This window comes from Sorex araneus, chromosome 1 (assembly GCF_027595985.1).
Source record: "Sorex araneus isolate mSorAra2 chromosome 1, mSorAra2.pri, whole genome shotgun sequence".
NCBI classification, from domain to species: domain Eukaryota; kingdom Metazoa; phylum Chordata; class Mammalia; order Eulipotyphla; family Soricidae; genus Sorex; species Sorex araneus.
Window position 1 is genome coordinate 274,617,210 of NC_073302.1, and position 22,885 is coordinate 274,640,094.

General features: G+C 41.1%; 1 protein-coding gene across 1 annotated transcript in view; it reads left to right on the forward strand.

Annotated features, from left to right (window-relative positions):
* The window catches only part of NDFIP2 (Nedd4 family interacting protein 2), a 61,933-nt gene that overhangs the window by 18,602 nt on the left and 20,446 nt on the right, over positions 1 to 22,885 (forward strand). Inside the window, exons 2-3 of the mRNA XM_004604015.3 lie at positions 18,677 to 18,842; positions 22,080 to 22,213. Coding sequence (XP_004604072.2) covers positions 18,677 to 18,842; positions 22,080 to 22,213 — 300 coding nt within the window. The remainder of the gene's footprint in view (positions 1 to 18,676; positions 18,843 to 22,079; positions 22,214 to 22,885) is intronic.

Here is a 22,885-nt window from a genome sequence, read left to right on the forward strand (position 1 = left end):
CTTGTATCTAGTATAGTCCTGTACAGTGTTCTCAGTGACCTATTTAAGAGCAAAATTCTGTATGAAATGCTTTTAAATCTTTATCAGTGTTGTCGTTATGCTAAAGGTTTCTCTTTAAAGCAATGTTCAAATCTTTCAGCAAGTAAAGCTAGAAATTTAGATTACTTGGGGTCCAGAGAGCTCAACAGGCTGGCTGAGTGCATGTGTTTGTTGCTTGCAGGATTTCTGGGGGTCAGTCCCCCAGCACGTGAAGCACAGTGGCCCCTGATCTGTCTGCCCCTCTCCACCCAGTGAGATTTTCTCCAGAACTCCTTCATGTAATGTGTTTGTTTTGGTAATATATTTGTTTTATTGTGTGTACTTAAGTTTGTTGGCAGTTGTAATTTGAGTACTTTAGGGAATTACCCACTCAACTTCTCTTCAGATAGTGTTTTACTCTTGTTTTAAAGGTATAAGTTATGATAGTTTGTCTTGTACATCTTTGCTCCTCGGGCAAATCAGTGAGGTTACAGAATTCATGTGTGGTGTGTATATGTGTTTATATACACATACACATATATACATCTTTGTAAAACTTTGGTGTACTTGTTTTTGTGTAGATGCTTCTAGAAATAAGGCATCAGAGTGATCACCCCCGTTAGTGCTTGAGTGCCTGCAGGACAGGCGAGGTCAGGTGGTGGGGTATGCGGTGCCAGAAGGGGAACTCGGGCCTTGGACAGGCCAGGCATGTGCTTTAGTGGTTAAGCCACGTCTTTGGTTCATGATATTGCTGACTTGGTGAGACTGGAGAGAGGGAGGGACAGAGGGGAAGGCGCTTCTGATATGAAATGACTCAGATTCGGTATTTAGATTTATTGACCAACTTTTGAGGGTTTGCTTTGGCATATAATACTTAAATGGATCAGCCTTTTAACTGTGCCTGTGATGCCATCTTGGCATTTGCTATGTTTCCTGGATGAATCATCACAACAGCCTGTCTTAGTAATTGATATTATGAAAGATTCAGTTTTGTTTGAGGATTCAGTTCTTAATTTCTCTCTGCTTCCTGAGGGAAGATGAAATTTTCTCTCAAGAAAGTTGGTATATAAGGCCTACCCCTTGCTGGTCTTGGCGATCTGATTTTCCTGGGAGAGAATATGCAGATGCATTCTCTTCATGCTCGTGTTGCAGCCAGGAGGTAGTAGATATGCATCTTAATTTAGACTTTCTGGCATTGGACTGTCTTCTAGCTTGAAACTACTTATGAAGTATTGAAATTACTTAAGAGAATTTAAAATTAGGGTCTAGAGAGATAGTACAGGGACTCGGGCACTTCTGTTGCATGTGGTCCACCGACACAGCATGTGAGCTTGTGAGCACCATCAGAAGTGATCCCTGAGCACAGCGCCTGGGGTAATCCCTGAGCACTGTGTGTCCCTGCAAACAGAAACTCAGTGTGAAATCAAATAAGACAATTCCTGGTGTAAATTTTAAATGGTAAGCAAATGCTTATTATAATAACTTAATGAATATTTTAAAATTACTTGCCTTGTATCTTGCAAATTAAATCAAGCCAATTATATACACCAATCAGCTTCCTTTGATCTATGTATCAAGATGGTATACAAATGTTCTGGATTCAATTTTAGCTAAAACTCACATTAGTAGAGGGTGTATTTGGGGAATGAAACTTAGTGGTAGAACATTTGTCTGGCTTGTGTGAGGCCCTGAGTTTTATCTCTAACACTGCAAAATAAATAAAGTTAGTGGAGTAAAATGAGGGACCTCTGCAAAATAAACAGAATGAATAATCAAATGTAGGAGGGAAACTGCGGGAATAGTTTCTAGATGTCAAAGATAAACCAGTTAGAAGTATAATCATCTAGTTAAATATATTAAAGATTTTCGGTAGAATGAGAACAGGAAAAATCTTTTGATTTTTAATAATTAAAAGGTCAGTGCTCTTGCAGGAGAGCTGTTTGAATGAAAGCCAGATGGTAATGGATTGGGGAGGGAAATGAGTATTAGAAATGTATGAATGACAATAGATAGGTAGATATCCTGTATTTTTACTTCTAGGATGTTTGTGAGTGAAGGAGAGAGATGGAATTAGTTCAAAAAGCACAAGAAAAATTCTTTATTTTTAGCTGGAGGGGCAGGTTTTTTCTTTTTAAAGTATGGTATGAATAGAATATTTATGTGGGTAGAGATGTGGAGAACAGGAAGGAGAGACATAATTTAAAGAAAGAAGTCTGGGAGGCAGGATTTTCTCTGTACAGTTTTCTGGCATTTAGGAGCAAAGAATATAAATTAGGATGGATGCCATAATGCTAAATTTAGAGATGCAGGGGAGAGGAATTGAAGTTTTTGCTTAAAAACCTGTTTTCTCTATGAGGAAATTTTGCAGAGTTCCATGGTGGGAAGGTGCGGGGTGGGTGGGGGAGTGTGCGAGGGGGGGGCGGGGGGGGGAGGAGGAAGAGAGTGTTGGAACTGAAGCATCTGTTCTTTTAATTTCACTTTTGGGAGCCTCCCAGATAATGCTCAGGGGTCCAGGGCCCATGGGCTGCTCGTGGCCAGCCAGTAGGCCTCTGTTGAGCGCTTGAAAATAACTGAGTTATTTGTGGAAAGTCTGGGGGAAAGAGATGTTTATCAACTGGGCGGTTGGGTAGAGTGGTTCTGCCACGGGGCTGTGTTGCTCACGGCGTTAGTGTGTGTCCTTGGGGTTGGAGTTCAAGGGAAGGGGTTCTCTCGCGGAGAACAGCGTGGCTTCCAACTCAGCAGGCAGCGTGTTGTGTGATTCACAGTTAGTTTTGGCGAAAGGGCACCGAAAAGACTTTTGTAGTATGTGAGTAAGAGACAAATTTGGATAATTTTGACCTCTAAAATGGCTTTCACTAGAAATGCGTCACACTCAGACGGGCACATGTGCCTGTTCTTTATTTGTGTCATTAACTGATTGATGGAAAACCCAAACATGAAATTACCTGGCTTTATATACTCAATTTATTTATTTATTTATTTATTTATTTTTGTGGACGTAATGATGGTTATAAAGATTAATGAGTAACTACCCTGGCAGCACATAAGAGATTATGAAATGGATGTGGACTGATTTTTTTTTTTAAGTGTCATGATAAAAATTTTCAAGTGGCAGTTTTCTAGTTTATAATAGTTTATTCTGTTGGCATAAAGGGAATCTCTTTAACACATTCTAATATTAACAACAAAAAGTATTTTTCTCTTTTTTTTTCTCTTCCAGAGAACTTGAAAATAACCAGAAAAGTAGGAAGCAGAAACCAAAAGAATCCAAATTGCGGGCTCTGTGCTGTCCATTTTGCATGTTAATAATCATTTTGATTTGGTAATGGGGTGCTGGCACTCTGGCGGTGGGGTGCAGTTGGGTCATTATGCTTGAAACTCTTATTATGTGCCTGCATACAGGTGCTCAGGGGACCATATGGGATGTCAGGAATCAAATTGAGGTCAGTCACATGCATGACAAATGCCATACCCGCTGTCCCTCTCCAGTCCCTATTTTGTCTTTATAAAAATTGGAATAATAATGTCAGAAAGATAGTCCAGGGCTTCAGGTACTTGCCATGCACATGGCTCACCCCAGCTTGATCAGAGGCACCACATAACCCCCAAGCACTGCCAGGAGTGGTCCCTGAGCACAGAGCCAGCTGTTAGCCCTGAGCAGTGTCACTTGTGACCTCAAAGCAAATACATACGGACATACATAAAATTGGAATAATATGACATGCATACATATATATTTGCTGCTTTAACATTAGCCTCTGAGCATTTCCTTATTTCATTAAATGTTATTTCAAAATACTTACTGGTTCAGCGTGTTTACTTTTTGGATGAGCATTAATTTTGAATGCTTCATTTATGATAACATGTGGTAAATAGCTTTATTAGGGTGTAGTTTTTTCTATATGTTTTTATTGAATCACCATGAATTACAAGGTTACAAATGCTTCAACATAAGTCCCTTCACCAGTGTTCACCACTGGTGTAGTTTTAAACATTGGGTGTGTTACTATTTTTATAAAAAGTGGCATACTTTCATGTTGTTGTTGTTTTAACCATACCTGGTAGTGCTCAGGGCTTCCTTCTGGCTGTGTGCTCAGGAATCACTCCTGGTTGCTTGGGGATCATACGAGGTGCTTGGGAGCTAACCTGGGTTGGCCATCCAAGGCAAGTGCCTTATCCACTGTACTATCTCTCTGACCCAACATACTTAAAAAAAAAAAAAAGCCTAGTTGTGTAAGTACAAAGAAAGAGGCAGTCTGAGCTGCCAAATCTTATCAAGCAAAAGAGAGAACTTACATTAACATTTAATGAATATTATTTCCTTTGTGCTATAAATAGGAATAATGCTATGAAAATGGGATAACCATTTATACTTGGTTTTGTTTGACTGAAACAGTAGGGAGAAATGACCTTAGAGAACTAAGAAGTCTAACTCAAGAAGTCTGATATATTTCTCTTTACTGTAGACCTGTTGGGATCTGTGTTATCTTACTAAAATTAAGACATGATAAATAGTAGTAAGAAATTGGGGGCGGGGACTGGGCTTGGCTCAGTTGGAAGAGCTCATGCCCGCTACGGGTGATGCTCTGGGTTTGATGCCCTGTACCATGAAGTAAAAGATAAAGAAATTGGAGTAATTGTCAATTTCAGAGGCTAGAGATTAAGTCCTTGCAATGAAGGATGAAGTGAGTGTTGTTATTGTCTCATCTTTCCCCGTTTCCTGGATGAAGTGTGTGTTATGTTTACTTCTTCACCTTGCCCTTCTTGTTTGGGGTGTAACAGTGTTTGCTCATCATCAGCTATTTATTCTTTATTTTTGGCCACACCTGGCAGTGCTCATGGCTTACTCCTGGCTCTGTGCTCAGGGATCACTCCTGGTGGTGCTCAGGGAATCGTGTGGAGTGCCAGGGATTGAAGCCACATCAACTGTGTTCCAGCCAAGCATCCTACCTGCTGTACTCTCACTCTAGCCCCAGTACTTTCTATTAGCAGTGGTTCTGTGTTGAAAAGAGGATTCATTGCTAACCATATTGTCTTCTCCCATTGCTTTTCTCTTTTGTTGCTTTTTGAATATTTTTACAAGTGTATGTGTCCATATGATACTTTAACTTTTAGGTTATATTAAAATGTATTTGCTAAACTATTTCTTATTTTATTTTTCAGCTTGCCTTTTTTAGCATGTTTTTGTTGTTGTTATTTTTGGGTCACATGGCAATGTTGAGGGTTTTTTCCTGGCTCTGCACTCAGGAATCACTCTTGGCAGTGCTCGGGCGACCATGTGGGACACCAGGAATTGAACCCGCGGTCGCCTGTGAATGTGGTAGATGCCCTTACCTGCTGTACTATCTCTCTGGCTCCCATATGTTTCAAGGATTTATCCATGGTGATTCATATAGTTATAATTAAATTATGAGTCATATAGTCACGGAATAATATTTATCTATTTCTTATTGACTGGATAGTTGTTTGAAGCCTAGTACAGTCAGTGATGCGAGCATCTTTGTGTTTATCTCTGTCTGGGAATGTCAGACTTCTCTGACGTTGTCATCTAGGATTAGAATTGTTGGCTCCTGCACATCTTTAGCCTTAGCAGACAGAAATCAACAAAGTGCTCTTCAGGGTGGTGTGAGTGAATTTAAACTGGTAGTTCAGTGCCTGGACTGGGTGCTGTATGCTTCTTTACTGATGAAATAGCATGTCGGATTTTGGAAGGGAGAACGCTGGGAACGACATATCCATCCTGCAGAATTTGGTATGTGGGCAGGTCGATATGGCTATCGAAGAGATCTGAGAAGAAGTCGTGGATAACCCTTTTCCAATGCCCTTCTGGAAGATGTGATAGATCCATCAGGACATTGGAGGGCAGTCATCTTGGTCTTGTATTTGCGAAGGACAGGTGGGCGTTGTGAATATTTTTCCCGACTTCTGCCGCATCAGTCAACACTGCTGCTCTTCTCTCTTTGAGGTCTTCCTTTATCGCTTTCTGCACAGCTTTGTGAGCTCAGATGTTAGCTTGTGGTTGCCTGAGGCTCTCGCCAAACAACGTTGGCGAATGAGCTGAGAGAAAACAGGCATCTTTTTGTGGCTTTCTCTCTCTTGGTGTTCCTCACACAATCATGGAGGTGCAGAACCAGTCTATCATATTCCTTGTGGATGTTGTCAATGATGGCATCTTCCCAGATTGCCGCAGTAGTGCCAAAGGGCTCCCAGTTGGTGGTTGTTCTGGGAGTTCTCTTCAACTTTGCAGCCTTTTCTCCCCACTCAGTGAAGTAGAATTTCGCACTAAGGAGACGGTGGTCTGATCCCATTTGGAATTTTGGGACAAAAGCGACATTGGTCAGGCAAAACCGTCAATTGAATATGATGTGGTCAATTTCGTTGTGGAATTGTCTACCAGGAGACTCCCATGTCCAACGTTTAGATTTGGCCTTCTGGAACTGCGAGTTACCATGGATGGTCTTGGTCAACATGATGAACTAAGACAGTCTCTCACCCTGTTCGTTCCATTCTAGGCCATGGGTGTCCATGTGGAGTTCTTTGGGTGACCTTCTCAGTCCTATCTTGGTGTTAAAATCACCGAAAATGACCTTGTAGAAAGTGTGATCTTTATAGAACTTATTCATCTCCATGTAGAACTTCTCAGTTTCTTCTTTGTCATGGTTGGATGTTGGTGCGTAGAAGCGAAGATAGAAACTTCTAGTGAGCCACATCTATTCAAACTAAAGCATCCGATTCAGGTTGTTTGGCATTTGAACGAGTCAATGCTCATGGCCAAGTTCATGTTGATGAGGACACCAACACCACCAATACCTCTCTTGTCGCATGTTCCAAGGAACAATTCTTCTCAGTCCAGACAAGGTCAGATCCAAACACCTGAAGAATCTGCCGCCAGTACTCATCAGTACACTGGCTCAGCTCTTCACATGCTACCTGCCTGAATGCAAGGTTCCGTCCCAATGGAAAACCAGCAGGACCGTCCTGTTGTACAAGAAAGGAGATACCGGCAACCATGGCAGCTATCCCCTGATCTACCTGTTGTCTGTTGTCTACAAGTTATTCACTCGAGTTATCCTGAATAGGATTGGCAGAACACTAGATGAAGGACAACCATGTGAGCAAGCTGGGTTCTGAAAAGGATTCGGCAAGATGGACCATATCCACACGGTGACCAAAGTCATTGAGGTTTCTCGAGAGTTCAAGATGCCGCTCTGTCTAACGTTCATTGATGTAAAGAAGGCCTTCGATTCTGTTGAGACTGAAGTGGTCATTGAAGCCCTCGTCAAACAGGGCGTTCAAACTCAGTACATCAGGATCCTCCGTGAATTGTTCTATGGATTCACCACCAGGATCTCACCATTCTACAAGGAAGTCATCATCAACGTAAAGAAAGGGGTTCAGCAGGGCGATACCATTTCACCGAAACTTCAGTGCCACCCTCGAGAACGTTATGCGATGACTGGAATGGTAAGGAATGGGAGTGAAGATAGACGGTCGGCAGCTACACAACCTCCCCTTCACTGATGACATCATTCTAATAACACCAGACATTAGCCAAGTGGCACAAATGCTGGCTTACTTTGACCGTGATTGTGGAAAGGTTGGACTGCAGCTGAATCTCACGAAGACAATGTTCATGAGAAATGGACTGTTTCCTGATGTCCCATTTGCTCTCAACGGAACGAACATCTCTGAATGGAGCAGTTATGTGTACCTAGGTCAAGAATTCAACATGACGAACAATCTGGCACCTGAGGTGCATAGGAGGAAGAGAGCGGTGTGGAATGCCTTCAAGAGTGTTGAAGAAGAGGTTAAAAAGATGAAGAACCTCCGGCTCCAGGCACATTTTTTTGACTCCACCGTTTTTCCTGCACTAACATACACCTCAGAGACCTGGGCCCTACGAAGACAGGCTTAGCATGCTATTCAGGTCTTCCAAGAGGAATCGAAAGATCTATGCTTCGAGTATCACGTTTCACTCAAGTGAGAGAAGGAGTCCGGAGTTCCAACCTCCGTCGACGATCAAGAATCAGGGATGCCAAGGTGTCAAAATCAGATGGGCTGGAAATGTGATGAGATTTGGAGATGACCACTGGTCTAGAGCTGTTACCGATTGGATTCCATGGGAGGTCAAAAGAACGCCTGGCCGCCCACCTATGAGATGGTCAGACTTCTTCGTCAAGACCCTGAATGAATGGTTTGAGGCTCTTCGTGTTCCTGGAGTGAGCAGACACCATTGGGCTATACTAGCATGCGACAGGGATGAATGGAGACGTTATTGGTGCCCACTCGAGCAACGGGATGACAAGTCATACAAGTGAAGTTCAGTGCCAACTTCATCCTTTCTTGTATCCATTTTTGCTTTAGTTATTAGGAATATTTTCTTCCTTTTTACTAACATATATTTTAATGTAGAAGTACTGCTATTTATTCAGCCATTGATTAAACTGATTGAATTGAGCCTGACCTCCACATCACTTTTTTTATTTTTTAATTTTTTTTAAATTGAATATTTGTGAGGTGGACCATTACAAAGCTGTTCATAATTGGGTTTCAGTCATTTAATGATCCAGCACCCATCCCTCCACCAGTGTACATTTCTTGTCACCAATGTCCCCTGTTTCCTATCACCATCCCCCATCCCCTGCCCCCTCACCCCCAGCCTCCTCCTATGGAAGGCACTTTCCTTCTTTCTCCTTTTCCTTTTGTCCATTATGGTTTGCAAAACAGGTGGTAAGAGGTCATAGTGACCTGTTGATGAAAAGGCATAATTTTAAGTCACTCTTACAGGTACTTTTGAGTAATATCTGAGTAGGCAAAGTTTTGATAGGATTATCTGTTAATATTTTATTGACCATTTAAGACTCTGGTCAGCAGTTGTCATTTAACCAGAAAACTAAACATAATTTAAGAAGTGTGTCACAGAGAACTTTGTATTCAGAGGGAGAATATTATGTCTAGAGTATTTACATCATAGTTCTGTAAAAAATAAGTTCTTTTGAAAATAGAACTTTATGTAGAACCTTCTTTTGAATTTGCTTCTCAGAGCTCTTTGGATTTAAATATTCTGTAACTCTTTCCCTTTTCATTAACTAAAGTAAAGTCTAGCTTCCAAAGACTTGGAAGTATTTTTGATAGCAAGGTTATCCTTTTCAAGACTTTTCTTTTTTGTACTGTTGTGATTGGTGATGTATAATGTGTTTTCTTTTAACTTTATTCATCCTTGAAATAAAAAGTTGGAGCTTGTTTTTATTTCTCACAGTGTTCAGCAAGACAAACATGACTTCCACCTTTTCAGAGCTCCTTACTTGGCTGGGAAAATATTGCAAGTGAGTGATTACATCCATAATTGCTGTTGTGATAAGCACTCGGAACAACAGGGTACTGGCCAGAGGGGCCATACCTGTGTTTGGAGATTAGAAAGACTTTTCTGAGAGCTTGGTTATTAACGAAGATAGGTGTAGGTGTCAGTTAGGCAGTCTGGCACGGGAGGAGAATTGTACGTGTGTAACTGAGAAACTGTTTTGGAATGGTGCACTGGGAGATCAGGAGACACCAGGCCACCCCGGGCGCGGTGAGGCGGAGGATGCCGAGCTGCCTGGCTCCTGTGATGTCGGGACGATCGTCAACACCCAGTGGTGCTTGGGGCCCTCTTGGGTTACACGGCGTAGTGCCGGGCTCTCAGGGGATGCTCTCTCTCTGGCACGAGACACCTGTTTCAAATGTGATTGTTTACTCCTGTGTTTTGAAAATGAATGAGTATGCAGTTACAAAGTTCAGAAAAATGGAGTAGTTTGCAAATGTATATTACTTCTATCTTCTGTCAACGGTTTGCTGTATTATGATGGTACTTTTCCCTTAAAAAGATATAATTTGTCATGTATGTTTTTCAGATTTATTATCTCTTTGATTACGATTCTACATTACATTATTTTCAACAGAAAATTCATACATGTAAATTCAGGAAAGCTATTGTAATGAAATTACAAGTTATTTTATGCTGCAGAAAACATTTAATCAGACAGCACAGAATTTAGCTGAGCATTTTTGATTTTGAAACGTGTCAAACCAAAAATTACAGGTTTTATTTTTTACATTTTTTATTTATAAAATACAATCTCCAAGTTAATTTATGTTTAGAGTGAAAAATGTAAGTAGCACAGAGTAATAAAGTCTCACCTTCCCTGAAAGTCTGCAGTTTCTTTTATATTCCTTCAAAAATTTTTATTGCCCTGTGTGTTAAACAGTATTGCTTGTATTTAAAAAATTCAGTTTTACTGAATTTACTGTACTGCTGGTTGACATGTCTTAAGCAGACAATAGCAGTTTTTTTTTTTTTTTTTTTTGCTTTTTGGGTCACACCTGGCGATGCACAGGGGTTACTCCTGGCTCTGCACTCAGGAATTACTCCTGGCGGTGCTCAGGGGACCATATGGGATGCTGGGAATTGAACCCGGGTCAGCCGCGTGCAAGGCAAACGCCCTACCCGCTGTGCTATTGCTCCAGCCCCGACAATAGCAGTTTTAAAAATTAAAAATCCTTGTTTGTTTAAAAGATATTTTAGTTAAAAGATACTTTGATAAAGTATGTGATTCCACTTGTTTTGTAATCGTGTTTAGATAGTAGAGCATTGGAATGACATGAAATAATCTTTCCTGCTGCTGAAAAGATTCATATTCGTAGAATTTGCCTTAATTGTATTGTAAAATACAAAACCAAACGTGCTTTTAAAATAGATTGCTTATAATACTGTTTTATTTTAGTCTAGATCACATTAGTGGAAAAAATATTCAGGATATGGTAAAGATTTAATGAAAAAGTTTGGGAAGACACCTAAAATAAAGGTTTTGTCAGTTTGCTTCATGATGTAATGTGTGCAGGAGGGGATTGATTGTTGTGATTCAGTTTCACCTGTAGAAAATTTTACTTTTCCATTTGCTCAAGCAGGAATGTGTTGTGGGTCTCTTCTCAGTTAGCCATTGGTTTAAAAAAGTGGGTTCCAACTGCTACTTCTTGAATTGCTGCTGTTGGCATCAAAAGGTTAAAAAAACAACCAGTCTACCTCATTGGTCTCCTCCTGGTCCATAGACAGTGGTGGCCTGCAGGTGCAGAACAGTTGAAAATCATTAGTTTAAGAACACTTGGGCTGTCTGCAAGATTGCCAGCACCACTTAGCTACTGTTTTAAGTATACTCATTTTCTAAAATGAGTAGGTTTATTCTATCTCCTGTAGTTACTTCAACCCTAATCTACTTTTGTGTCTAACATAGAGGGAGTGATAGAAACAACTATAGACTTTTTGTTTTTTTAAATTTTTTTCCCACTAGTTTCATTATGGGCTGGAGCGATAGCACAGCGGTTGGGCGTTCGCCTTTCACACGGCCGACCCGTGTTCGATTCTTCCGCCCCTCTCGGAGAGTCCGGCAAGCTACCGAGAGTATGGAGCCTGCGCGGCAGAGCCTGGCAAGCTACCTGTGCATATTGGATATGCCAAAAAACAGTAACAATAAGTCTCTCGATGAGAGACGTTACTGGTGCCCGCTCGAACAAATCGATGAGGAATGGGATGACAGTGATGACAGTGTTGATGACAGTTTCATTATATCTTAGAATTAAAAACACTCCTTTTCAACTATTTTAATTTTATACTGTGGCAAGAGTCCCATTATATGTAGGTTGACCATATAGGTTTTTTTTTTTTTTTTTTTTGGCCAGGGAAAGGGGCTGGGAGGGTGAAAGTAATGGAATAAACACTGAATTGAATGGTTCTAGACAAAGCAGGCATAAAAATAGCACTGCTGATGGCGGGGTGGGGGAGGGGTGTAGGATTATTATAATTATATAGCTGTTTTGCCAGGTGATCATCCAGATTCTGCCTGCAAGTGCTTGTTGCTCCAGTGAGAGATTAGTGCTCTAATAATTTAAGCGTTTAAATTAAAAAGCTAAAACACTCTTTTGTTGAACTAAAATTTATTTATTTATTTTTGGCAACTATTAGCTTTTCTCAGTTTCAGCCTCTGGCTCTGAATAGACAATATAGATAGAATATGGTAGAATTCAGACTATAAAGTTTTTTAGTCACCTTTTAAAAGTCACCTTTAACCAACTTAAATACCCTCATTCTTCCTTTTATAAAACCTTACAAAATTGTATATAAAAATCTTTTCTCTTATAGTTCTAGGCTGTTCCCAAATTGAACCAGAAGAGCAAAGGAAGAGAAGGTGGTGTTGGGAGATGATGCGGTGGTTATGACACATGCTTAGCATGTGCCTGCCCTGAATTCAACCCTGGGCACCACATAGTCCCCCAAGCATGACCAGGCACAGCGTGAAGGCCCCTGAGCATTACTAGGTGTGACCCTGGAGGGCCCCAGCACAGCCAGCATGGCCGGGGTGATTCCTGACCTAACAGGGACCAAGCAGCATTGCATCCTCAGGCCCTTGAATTGAACTAGTGTCACTGATTGGGCTTCTGGACCTCCAGAGCACTGCTTGGGAGCACCCCTTCAGCACCTTCCCTCCCCCGCCCAAAAAAAAAAGACAAAAATTATGGCTAACTCATTATTCAGGGCACAGCTCATTGTACAATACTTTTTAGCACAGCAATATATTCTCATCGTGGTACTTAACAGAAAACATTCACGGAGAAGACATTCAGTGAGTTCCCTGGCTTCTCAAAATCTCAGCTTCCAGTTATTCATTAATATTTTATTCATTAATATTTTATCACCTTAATATAGAATAATGGGCTATCGTAGAAGAGGCTTGCTAATTCAAGTTAAAAACAAACACAAGAGTTCATACACAGCAAAGTTAGACTTCCAGTCAGAGAAAATCGTAATGCTGACAGTTTTTATTTATTTACTTTTGCTTGCTTTTTGGCCACACTTAGTAGAGCTCAGGGGTTACTCCTGACTCAGCACTCAGGCATTGGGGGACCATATGAGACAACAGGAATCGAACCCAGGTTGGCTGTGGGCCACACAAGTGCCCTATCCACTGTACTGTTGCTCTGGCCCCTAGTTGTTTTTTTAGTTATTTTTACTATAATTCAGCAACATAACATAGTAGTGCTAGTGTTTACTGCCCCACTGCCATTACAGCGCCTACGGTCCTTCCCATTGTCTCTGTGTCACCTCTAGTTCACCTCATGTTTCTTACCATTAAGAGAGTCTATAGGAGCTTCTACACAGACCACTTGCAGGTACACTTAAATACATTTAAAACAATGTTCTTTCATCTATTTTTCTCATGATTTAGTGTGCAAGGTTTCATCACCCTGATTACTATATTAAAGATAAATTTGAATATTTATATGTGTAAATTGCTAAGTTTTTTCAGAAGACTAACATAGGGATAAGCTGGGATGATTTTTAACCTAACATGTGGATAGGACAAAGAATTAGGTTCATTACTGTACTCATGTGGGTCCTTCTTGCCTGCCTCAGGCCCACTTTGTTCCTGTAGAGGTAACAGTGAAGAATATGCACTTGAACTATGGTTAGCATGACTGAGGAAAAATTTCCCCAAGTGGCACAATCTACTTTGAGTTGAACCCTTAATGAGTATTTATTTAAGGAAGCAGGTGGGCTGGAGAGACAGTGCAGGGGTTAAGGTGCATCCTTGTATGTGGCTGGCCCTGGTTTTAATGCTGTACCACATGATCTTCTTTTGGGCATTACCGGGTGAGCCTTGGAGGCCCCCGAGCATTCCTGGCATGGTTTACTTAGTCCCTGACACTACAGGGCCAGGGTAGCTCGGGCCTCCTCTGGCTCTAACATTGAACCACTGGCCACACTGGCCAAACATCCTCTGGCCTCAAGAGTACCGCCTCCACTATCTACTTTGTGGCACACATCTCCCATCCAGACCGATTCCTCCGGCCATCATTTTCTTAGTGATCCATTCTCTATTCCATCCTCCTCTGCTCTCTGCTCATGAAGCAGGCTTACAGCTCTGGGGCAATCCCCCTGGCCCTTGTATCTACTGTCCTTGGGTGTTAGCCTCATGTGATGCTACCCTACACTCCACAAATGAGTACAGTCCCTCTATGTCTGTCCCTCTGTTTCTGACTCACTTAGCATGATACTCTCTATGTCTATCCGTTTATAAGCAAATTTCATGACTTCATCTCTCCTAACAGCTGCATACTATTTTATTGCATAGATGTACCAAAGTTTCTTTAACCAGTCTTCTGTTCTAGGGCACTTGGGTTGTTTCTAGATTTTGGCTATTATGAACAGTGCTGCAGTGAACATATAAGTGCAGATGTCATTTCCACTGTGCTTTTTTGCATCCTCGGGATATATTCCCAGAAGTGGTATTGCGGGGTCATATGGAAGCTCAATTTCTAGTTTTTGAAGGACTGTCCATACTGTTTTCCAGAAAGGCTGGACCAGTTGGCATTCCCACCAATAGTGAAAGAGCGTTCTTTTTTCTCCACATCCATGCCAGCACTGATTGCTTTTGTTCTTTTGAATGTGTGCCAGTCTCTGTGGTGTGAGATGAGACAGTATGGGAAATATTGTCTGCCATGGAGGCAGGGGAAGGGTGGGAAAGGGGGGGGTATACCAGGGATATTGGTGGTGGGGAATGTGCACTGGTGGAGGGATGGGTGTTCGGTCATCGTGTGATTGTAACCCAAACATGAAAGCTTGTAACTATCTCACGGTGATTCAATAAAATAAAAAAATTGGCAAGAGCCTTTTAAGTATCTCAATGATTTATCAGTTGTATATAATAAATGAAGAGATCACTTGTTAAAAAAAAAAAAGAGCACTGCCTCTAAAACAAAACCAAACTGAAAGAGTAAAAAACAGTCAGGGACAAAGGAGATGGCTCAGAGGGCTGGAGCACATGGTTTGCTCGTGGGAGTCCTGCATTTGATCCCTAGAATTGCTTGTGTCCTCAGCAGCAGTGGGATTGACCCTAGGCTCTGGGTGTGGCCCCCAAACAAAATCTCCCAGCCCACCATCAAAGTAGATAAGTTCATAGCGGCAGCTTCCTTTTAGTGAGCTTGCAAAGGTACCATAGTTGCATTGTTCTGTTTCATGTAAAATTGGAAGCTCTCTTTTGCAGTGGGTAGAGATTATTTACTGAATTACTGAGTTTATTGTTGACACGTAGCAAATGTTCTGTATTTTTTAAGTCTGTAGAAGTGCAGGTGTTGGTAGTGCAGTTGAGTTAGTGCATGTTTTACAGATTTTAAGGCTTTATTTTTGAGATCATATGTAAAACTGTCCAAAAATCCTCTTTTTTTGTAGGTATTTAGTATAGATTGTGACTGGTTTAAAAAAATATATTGGTTGTGGTTAGCACAATTTCTTGTGAACAACTATAGGGAATCTGTTTTGTTACATAGGAGGTTTCCTTAGAATACTTTTATTATATTTATATTTGTAGCCCTTATAGAAATATGGAAATTTGTTCGTTATATTTTTGACACATTCATTGTTGCTCAGTTGCTTAGTATATATACATATAACATATATATCTGTACTTTTACTTTTGTTCATCTAACAATTTTGCTCTTAAAATTATAATCAAAGATGACTAATTCTTTTGAGTACTTGATAATGGAAAATGGGTGATAATTTGTGACATGGGGGTAGAGTTGCTAGTCAGGAGGGTACTCATTTAGAGCCTACTTAAAGAGGTGCTGTAACTGTGCTCCTGCACACCTCCCTTCATTATTACTTGATCTTAGAATTTGACTGTGAGTGGATTTTATTATATAAGCCTTAGCATTATGGAAAATTTTGTCTTATTAACAAATTCCGGTGCATTTGTGCCAGCTTTGTGAGTTATAATAATACATATCTTAACTCACAAAAGATTTTTGGTAGGTGATTACTTAACCAAGACACATGCAAATAGCAGTGTTGTAAATTGACCTCTTAATTTTCTGTATTTTTCTCTCTGTATATATATCTTACTGGCGAGTGAGTAACTACTTACTGGCCTGAGAGAGCACCATGTAATTTATTTTTTAGTTCCTAAAATAAAGTATAATATAAATATGTGTATATATATATGTATGAAGAGTTGGAGCTAGTATTTATTAAATGCATTCTCCTTGTTAGGTATTATGCAAATGCCTTCCTAGAGCCATCTTAAAATTCTTTTAAGGATTTTGGGTGCATTCAAAACTTATAAATGGAGATATGGAAGCAAGAAAGGATAAATTTATCGACGGTTCTAAACTGTGGAGAGTTTGCTTGCTGTCCTTCTAAAGGCATGTTAGTTTCACACACTATACCACTTAGATTTGTGTGTGTACAGATTTGTGTATGTACAGGTAATCTCTTGACAGAGTTCCTTTGAAAGATTATTTTCAGCGTCTTATTTTTTATAAGGAATTGGGATAAGATAAAACATAAAAATTGAATGTTGCGGAAATTTGTAGTGCCTTTAAGACAAGTGTCTTAAGGACCTGGGAATGTGGTTCAGTAGCGAGTGCTTCCCTTGCATTCTTGGGGAGCAATAGGTTGATCCCCAGCTTCCCCCTCACTTCCCCCTCACTCTGAGTGTGATTCTCAGTTTTGCCAGTGTGAGACCTCATGCTGCAGCCGCGTGTGTGACTCCTGGCACTGTATAACAGTAATGAGGAATAACTACCTTAGACTGTTCTGGTAAGGGCTTTTTCCAGATATCCTCTCGGATCAGTGATTCTACTACCTTCCTTATGAGTCACTTTTTAATGGTATTATACTTTAGGTTCAAACTTGGATTGGTTTGCCTACATGTGTATTATTGATTCCGAATGAGTGGCTATATAAAAGATTGCTGTACGTGGCCCTTGGTTTGCAGAGCTCTGTCGTATTAGGAGTCTTTCCGGGCTTTGTTTTCATCTGTGGTTGTAGATGAGTCTTTGTCCTCCCCATTCGGTTTGGTACTTCACGAAGGCCTGTGTGGCAGTCGGGGTCCCATGTTCAGTGGGATCTGGTGTGTGACGAAGGGCTCGAGTTTGTAAGGGGTTGGCCAGTTGTGAGTCAAGTTCAGGTGAGCCTGGCCAGCAGGCAGGGTCTCAAGGTGACTGGCCTGGGTGGTGGCTGGGTGGCCCGTGCCGGGGTGGGGCAAAGATGAAGCTGAGGGGCCAGTGCCAGCTTTGTGAGTTATAATAATACATTTCTTAACTTAATCGGTGGGTGCTAACCTAATTGCATGCTACACACCAGGTTCCACCCCCCGAACCCAGGTGGTTCCCTGAGCCCGGCCGGTAATGGTCCACAAGTGCAGAGCCAGGAGTGGCTGTGGCCCCAAACAAAACAAAAATTGAGAGCGGGGAAGCGGGGGGGTGGGGGGGATGCTGAAGCCTTGGCCCCAGTTGGTAGCAGAGCTGTTGTGAGCACATTCCGCAATTGGTTGGCAAGGGAACACAGTAGGCAGTGGCACAGGAGACACCCCCTCACCCCTTGCCAATTGTTACGCATTTCTCTGTAAATTCTTAACAATTCTGAACAATTTAAACATAAATCTTTAGCATAAAGAAACTATAGCACTGTCTGTAGCACTGTCCTCCTGTTGTTCATCGATTTGCTCGAGTGGGCACCGGTAATGTCTCCATTGTGAGACTTGTTGTTACTGATTTTGGCATATCGAATATGCCACGGGTAGCTTGCCAGGCTCTGCTGTGCGGGCAGGATACTCTCGGTAGCTTGCCGGGCTCTCCGAGAGGGGCAGAGGAATCAAACCTGGGTCGGCCAAGTGCAAGGCAAACGCCCTACCCGCTGTGCTATTGCATCAATCCAAAGAAACTATAACAAATTCAAACTTTTTGGTTTGCTTGGTTTGGGGCCACACCTGGTGATGCTCAGGGGTTCCTCTGTACTCAGGAATAACACCTGGTGGCTCAGATAACCATATGGGATACCAAGGATTGAACCCAGGTAGACTGCATGCAAGGCATGTGCCCTACCCACTACTATTGTTATGGCCTCCATAACAAATTTAAACTTTTTAGTGACTTAGGTCTTTCCAAAATTTGTTCATCTTTTAAAATGGTATTTTACTTTTTTAGCACATTGGTGTTGGTGCCACAGTTTGTGCTATTAGCACAGGAGCCACGGTTGGTACTTGCTGGCATCAGCATTCTCTAAAAAGTGAACCCTTTCTTGGAAAATATCTTTGAATTGATATTTTGATATGATGTCACTCATCGACAACAAGTGAATAGACAGTGTCCAATGGAATTGACCTTTAGACTGATACACATAATTGCAGTTAACTACAGCGATAGAAAGTGGGAGGCAAGGTTCCTTTTGGACTATGATGGAGGCTAATTGTCACTTTGGTGGTGGGTATAGAATGGTAACATTATGGACCTAAAACTATAAGCATTTACAGTCTTGTAAACTGATGATGCGCAATAAATTGATACTCCTTGGGTCCTTCCTGGCTGTACTCCAGGGTCCGGGAACCCCTCCTGGCCATCCCCAGCCCAGCCGTGTGGGCCTAAGGGTGAGGTGTTTGGGCCGGCAGTGGTCAGGCCCAGTGGCGCTCTCCCTGAGCCATGCAGTTTCAGGGCTTGACCTTGGAGCCCAAAGCCTGCAAGCATACACTCCAGCCCTCTAAACATCTCTCCAACCCCAATAATGCACTAAAAAATTTTGCTTAAAAATTAATAATGATCATAAAACTGCATTGTTTTTCTTTTCTGTTAGCTTCACAATGAAGAAGAGAACTCAGAGTCATCTCCTGCAGAGCAGCCCTCAGCTTCAAACCCGGCCCCTCAGACCGTGCAGCCTGCTCCTTCGGTGCCCACCCTCGAAACCGACTCTTCTCCCCCACCTTATAGTAGTATTACTGTGGACGGGCCCACGACTTCAGGTATGCAAGCTGGAAGCCACTAGGAATGTTGGCTAATTACTTTGGTTTTTGTTGTAGTTGTTTTGTATTTTTACCAGGATGGTTTTATGAAATTATCAAGTCTATTAAGATGCTTTTTTTGTTTAGTTGGAAAAAGATTCTTTTTTTTCCCCCTTAAAGATAGTTTGTGAAACATTTACCTCCTACATTACTTTTCTTATTTTTAAGTTAAAAATGTAACTCTTTAAACTTTCTCATGCTTATTAGAATCTGTTCCCAGTGGATTAGCCTCTTAGAAGGACTCATAGTTTGTGTATATGCATATACACATGTATTTATTATTTAGTGTGCATACATAGATATGGACTGGAGCCATAGCACAGTGGGTAGGGCGTCTGCCTTGCACACAGCCAACCCGGGTTCGATTCCTCCGTCCCTCTCAGAGAGCCCAGCAAGCTACCGAGAGTATCCCACCCGCACGGCAGAGCCAGGCAAGCTACCAGTGGCATATTTGATATGCCAAAAACAGTAACAAGTCTCACAATGGAGACATTACTGGTGCCCACTCGAGCTAATCGATGAACAATGGGACGACAGTGCTACAGTGCTACGTAGATACATTTATGTGTGTATAATAAAACAAGGTGTTATTAATGCATGTGAGTGGGAATGTAGTATATGTAAATAGAGGTAAAGGGTCTGTGTGTGTGTGTGTGTGTATATATATATATATATGTAATTTTAATCCACATACGTCGTAATAAATCTTGTGTGTAGTAAATCTTTCCTGCTTACTACTTTTCACTTTATCTCTTCAAATCTCCCAAATAACTGCTCTCATCTATTTGTCTGGTCACAGTTTTTTCCTTTTCTTTTCTCCCTCCTCTCTTTTCCATTCTCCCATTCTTCTTCCTCTTCCTCCATCATTTTTGGGTCATACCCAGCAGTGTTCAGGGATCACTTTCTTCAACTTCTTTTGATTTGTTTTGGATCCACAGCCGGTGATGCTCAGGCTCAACCAGGGGCAAAGGCAGTGCTCGGTGTTGAGCCCGGTTCAGCTGCTTGAGGGGCCAGCGCCTCACCCGTTGTATAGTCTCTTGGTCCCTTAGCCTTGAATTGAATCCATTTATCTCCTCCTATGAATTTAATCCATATTCCAGGATAAATTTTATTGTATTGTTCTAATTTCCTCAGGGTTTAGATTTGCTAATATTTTTAAAATTTTCAACTTTATTAAAAGGAACTGTAATTTCTTTTATCACTATCATTTTGGTATTAATATTTTGAAGCAACATAAAATGACTTGAGATGGTTCTCACATCTCTGGTCTGTGAGAGTTTTGATAAGCTTTTTCTCTCTTTTTTTTTTTTAAGTGATAAAATTTAGTGGCACAGGTGATTCAGGCATTGGGGTTTTTGTTTTTGTTTTTTTCTTTTTTGGTTTTGGAGTGCCACCTGGTGTTTTTTTCAGAGGATACTCTCAGCTCAGGGCTTGGAGGTCACTGTCTGTGTGCAGGATGATGTAGTAAAGAGAGCGAAGGTGGGACTCCTGCACACAGCAGAACTCCACCCGCGTGGAACCCCCTCCTTGCACCCAGGGTTTAATTCTTTTTCTTCTTTCTTCTTTTTCTTTGTTTTTGTGCCGCTCCATCAGTGCTTGGTGGAACTTGGGGGGAGGTCACGTGCGGTGCTAGGGATTGAAGCCATGTGCCCAAACTGCTGTATCTTTCCAAGCTGAGCCCAAGTGTTTGTGTATTGTGATATTGGGTCTTTTTTCCTTTCTTTCACTTTTTATACTCTTGCTAAACATTTCATGGCTATAATTGAGCTCAGTAACTCAGAAGAGAGAATTCTAGAACATTATTCTCTGCTTAATGAGAAAAATTGATATTTTTCTTATAATTTATTAATCAATGTTATTATATCTTAAGCATGAGCAGTGCCAGTTTTTTTGTGGACATTGTATTCTTCTGTAAGTCACTTTATGTCTGCTTTAATAGGTCTGAGCAACATCAATAATAGGTGAGAACTGTGTAATGCCTCACATTTAATAGTCCTCTTGAATACTCGCCTACTTTATTCCATAATAGCCTTGTTGTATCAATTTTGTGGATGAGAAAGTGGAACTTCATAGTACTTAAGTGATTTGCCTGTGGTCTCATAACATCTAAGAAGATGATCTGGGCGTGTCGGTATTGTGGTTGAGAACTGGTGCCCTTCAGAGGGTAGGAGAAAAATAAGTAAAATTAACAAGGGGTTCAAACTCTAGCAATGTAATGTTTCTTTCTAGCTTTTTTCTTTTGCTAGTTGGGATTTTTTTTTTTTTTAGTATTTCTATATTCGTATATAGAAAAGCCATGGATTTTTGTGTATTGTTTTTGTAACCTGCCGCTCTACTATACAAATTTATTGTTTCTAGGAGTTTTTTTGTTAGAGGTTATAGGTTTCTCTTAAGTATAATATCATGTCATCCGCAAACAGTGAGAGCTTGACTTCTTCTATTCCTTTCTGGATGCCCTTAATATCTTTTAGTTCCCTAACTGCTATGGCAAGGGATCCACCACAAGTGTGTGTGTGGGGAGAGGGTGGGTAAGAAGATAGAGAAGACCAGGATGACAGTAATAGCTGGAAATGATCGTGCTGGACAAGAACTGTTAAAAGTAGGTAAAGGGATAACCCGGACAGCCTTTCAGTATCTCTGTTCCAAACACAGTTCCCATACGAGGGAGGGGGAGCGGAGGGAGACTGGGGACAGTGGTGCCGGGAAATGTGCACTGTGGAAAGAGGGTGTTGGAACACTGTATGGCTGAACCTAATCATGAACAGCTTGTGAGGGTCTGTCTCACAGCGATTCAATAATAAAATCTTTAAAAAAAGTGAGATCACATTTCTAAACAAAAGGTTATAGGCAAGCAAATTCAGTATTTCGAGGCTGGCACTTAGCACGCAGAAGATGCTTGAATGTTGTTTTTTTCCCTTAGCTTTTCTTGCACATATTTTCACAATCTCATTCTTCACATTCTCGTTTTTTCTACCAGCTGTTAGATCATATTTACCAGTTCTTTCTCTTTATAATAAAAAATACAGAGCTAATAATAATATACATGTATTTGGTTGTAGTTTGTATTATGTGTCTTGTAACAGAACTCAAGAGTAAAAATTTTCAGTGGCTATTACACATTATTCAAGTTAGACTTGGGGGCTTCAGGTGACCTGAAATAAGTTGTGTTAGTGATTGTTCTTTCCCCTGTTCTTTCAGATGCGGAAGTTTACAGTGAGTTCTATCCCGTGCCGCCTCCCTACAGTGTCGCTACCTCTCTTCCTACCTACGACGAAGCTGAGAAGGCCAAAGCAGCTGCAATGGCTGCAGCAGCAGCAGAAACAGCTCAAAGAGTAAGAACACGCGCTCGTTTCCCCTCGAGGAGTACTGTTACCAGTTGGTTTGTACGTTTAGTAAGAGCAAAAATAGGTCTGTGCATGTCAGTGTCTGTTCATGTAGCTTTCTTTTCTTTCTTTTTTCTTAATTTTTCTCTCTTCTTTAGTCTTTTCTTTACTTCTGTATCTCAGCAGTAGAATATACCCCATCAAAACCACTGGCGTGGTCACAGTAGCGAATGCAGCCTGCAGGTCAAGGCCAGTGTGGCAGGGTTCAGTACCCTGGCTCCTCATGCACTCAATAAGTATTCGGTTATATGCAGTTGTAAGTGGTGGGTTGAAAGCTTATTTATCTAAGCCACTCACTGGAGAACGTAGGAAATAAATTTGTCGGGTAGAATGTATAGTACAGGATGATGAAAGCAATGTATATGTATTGTTTATAAACACAAAAATTTTTAATTTTCAAATAAGTCACTTGAAACATTTAAACTAACACAGTCTTAAATTAGTCCCCTTTTACACCCCATAGAGGGTAGGATTAACTTTTTTTTGGTAACATGTTTTAAATTGTTGAACGTCTTTTTCAACATAATATCTAGCAAGCTTCAGGAGAGGGACTCTGTGTGTACAGTTTTAGCACTTAGCTATTATCTGGCACATGTTGGTGTTTAATAAAAACACAATCAA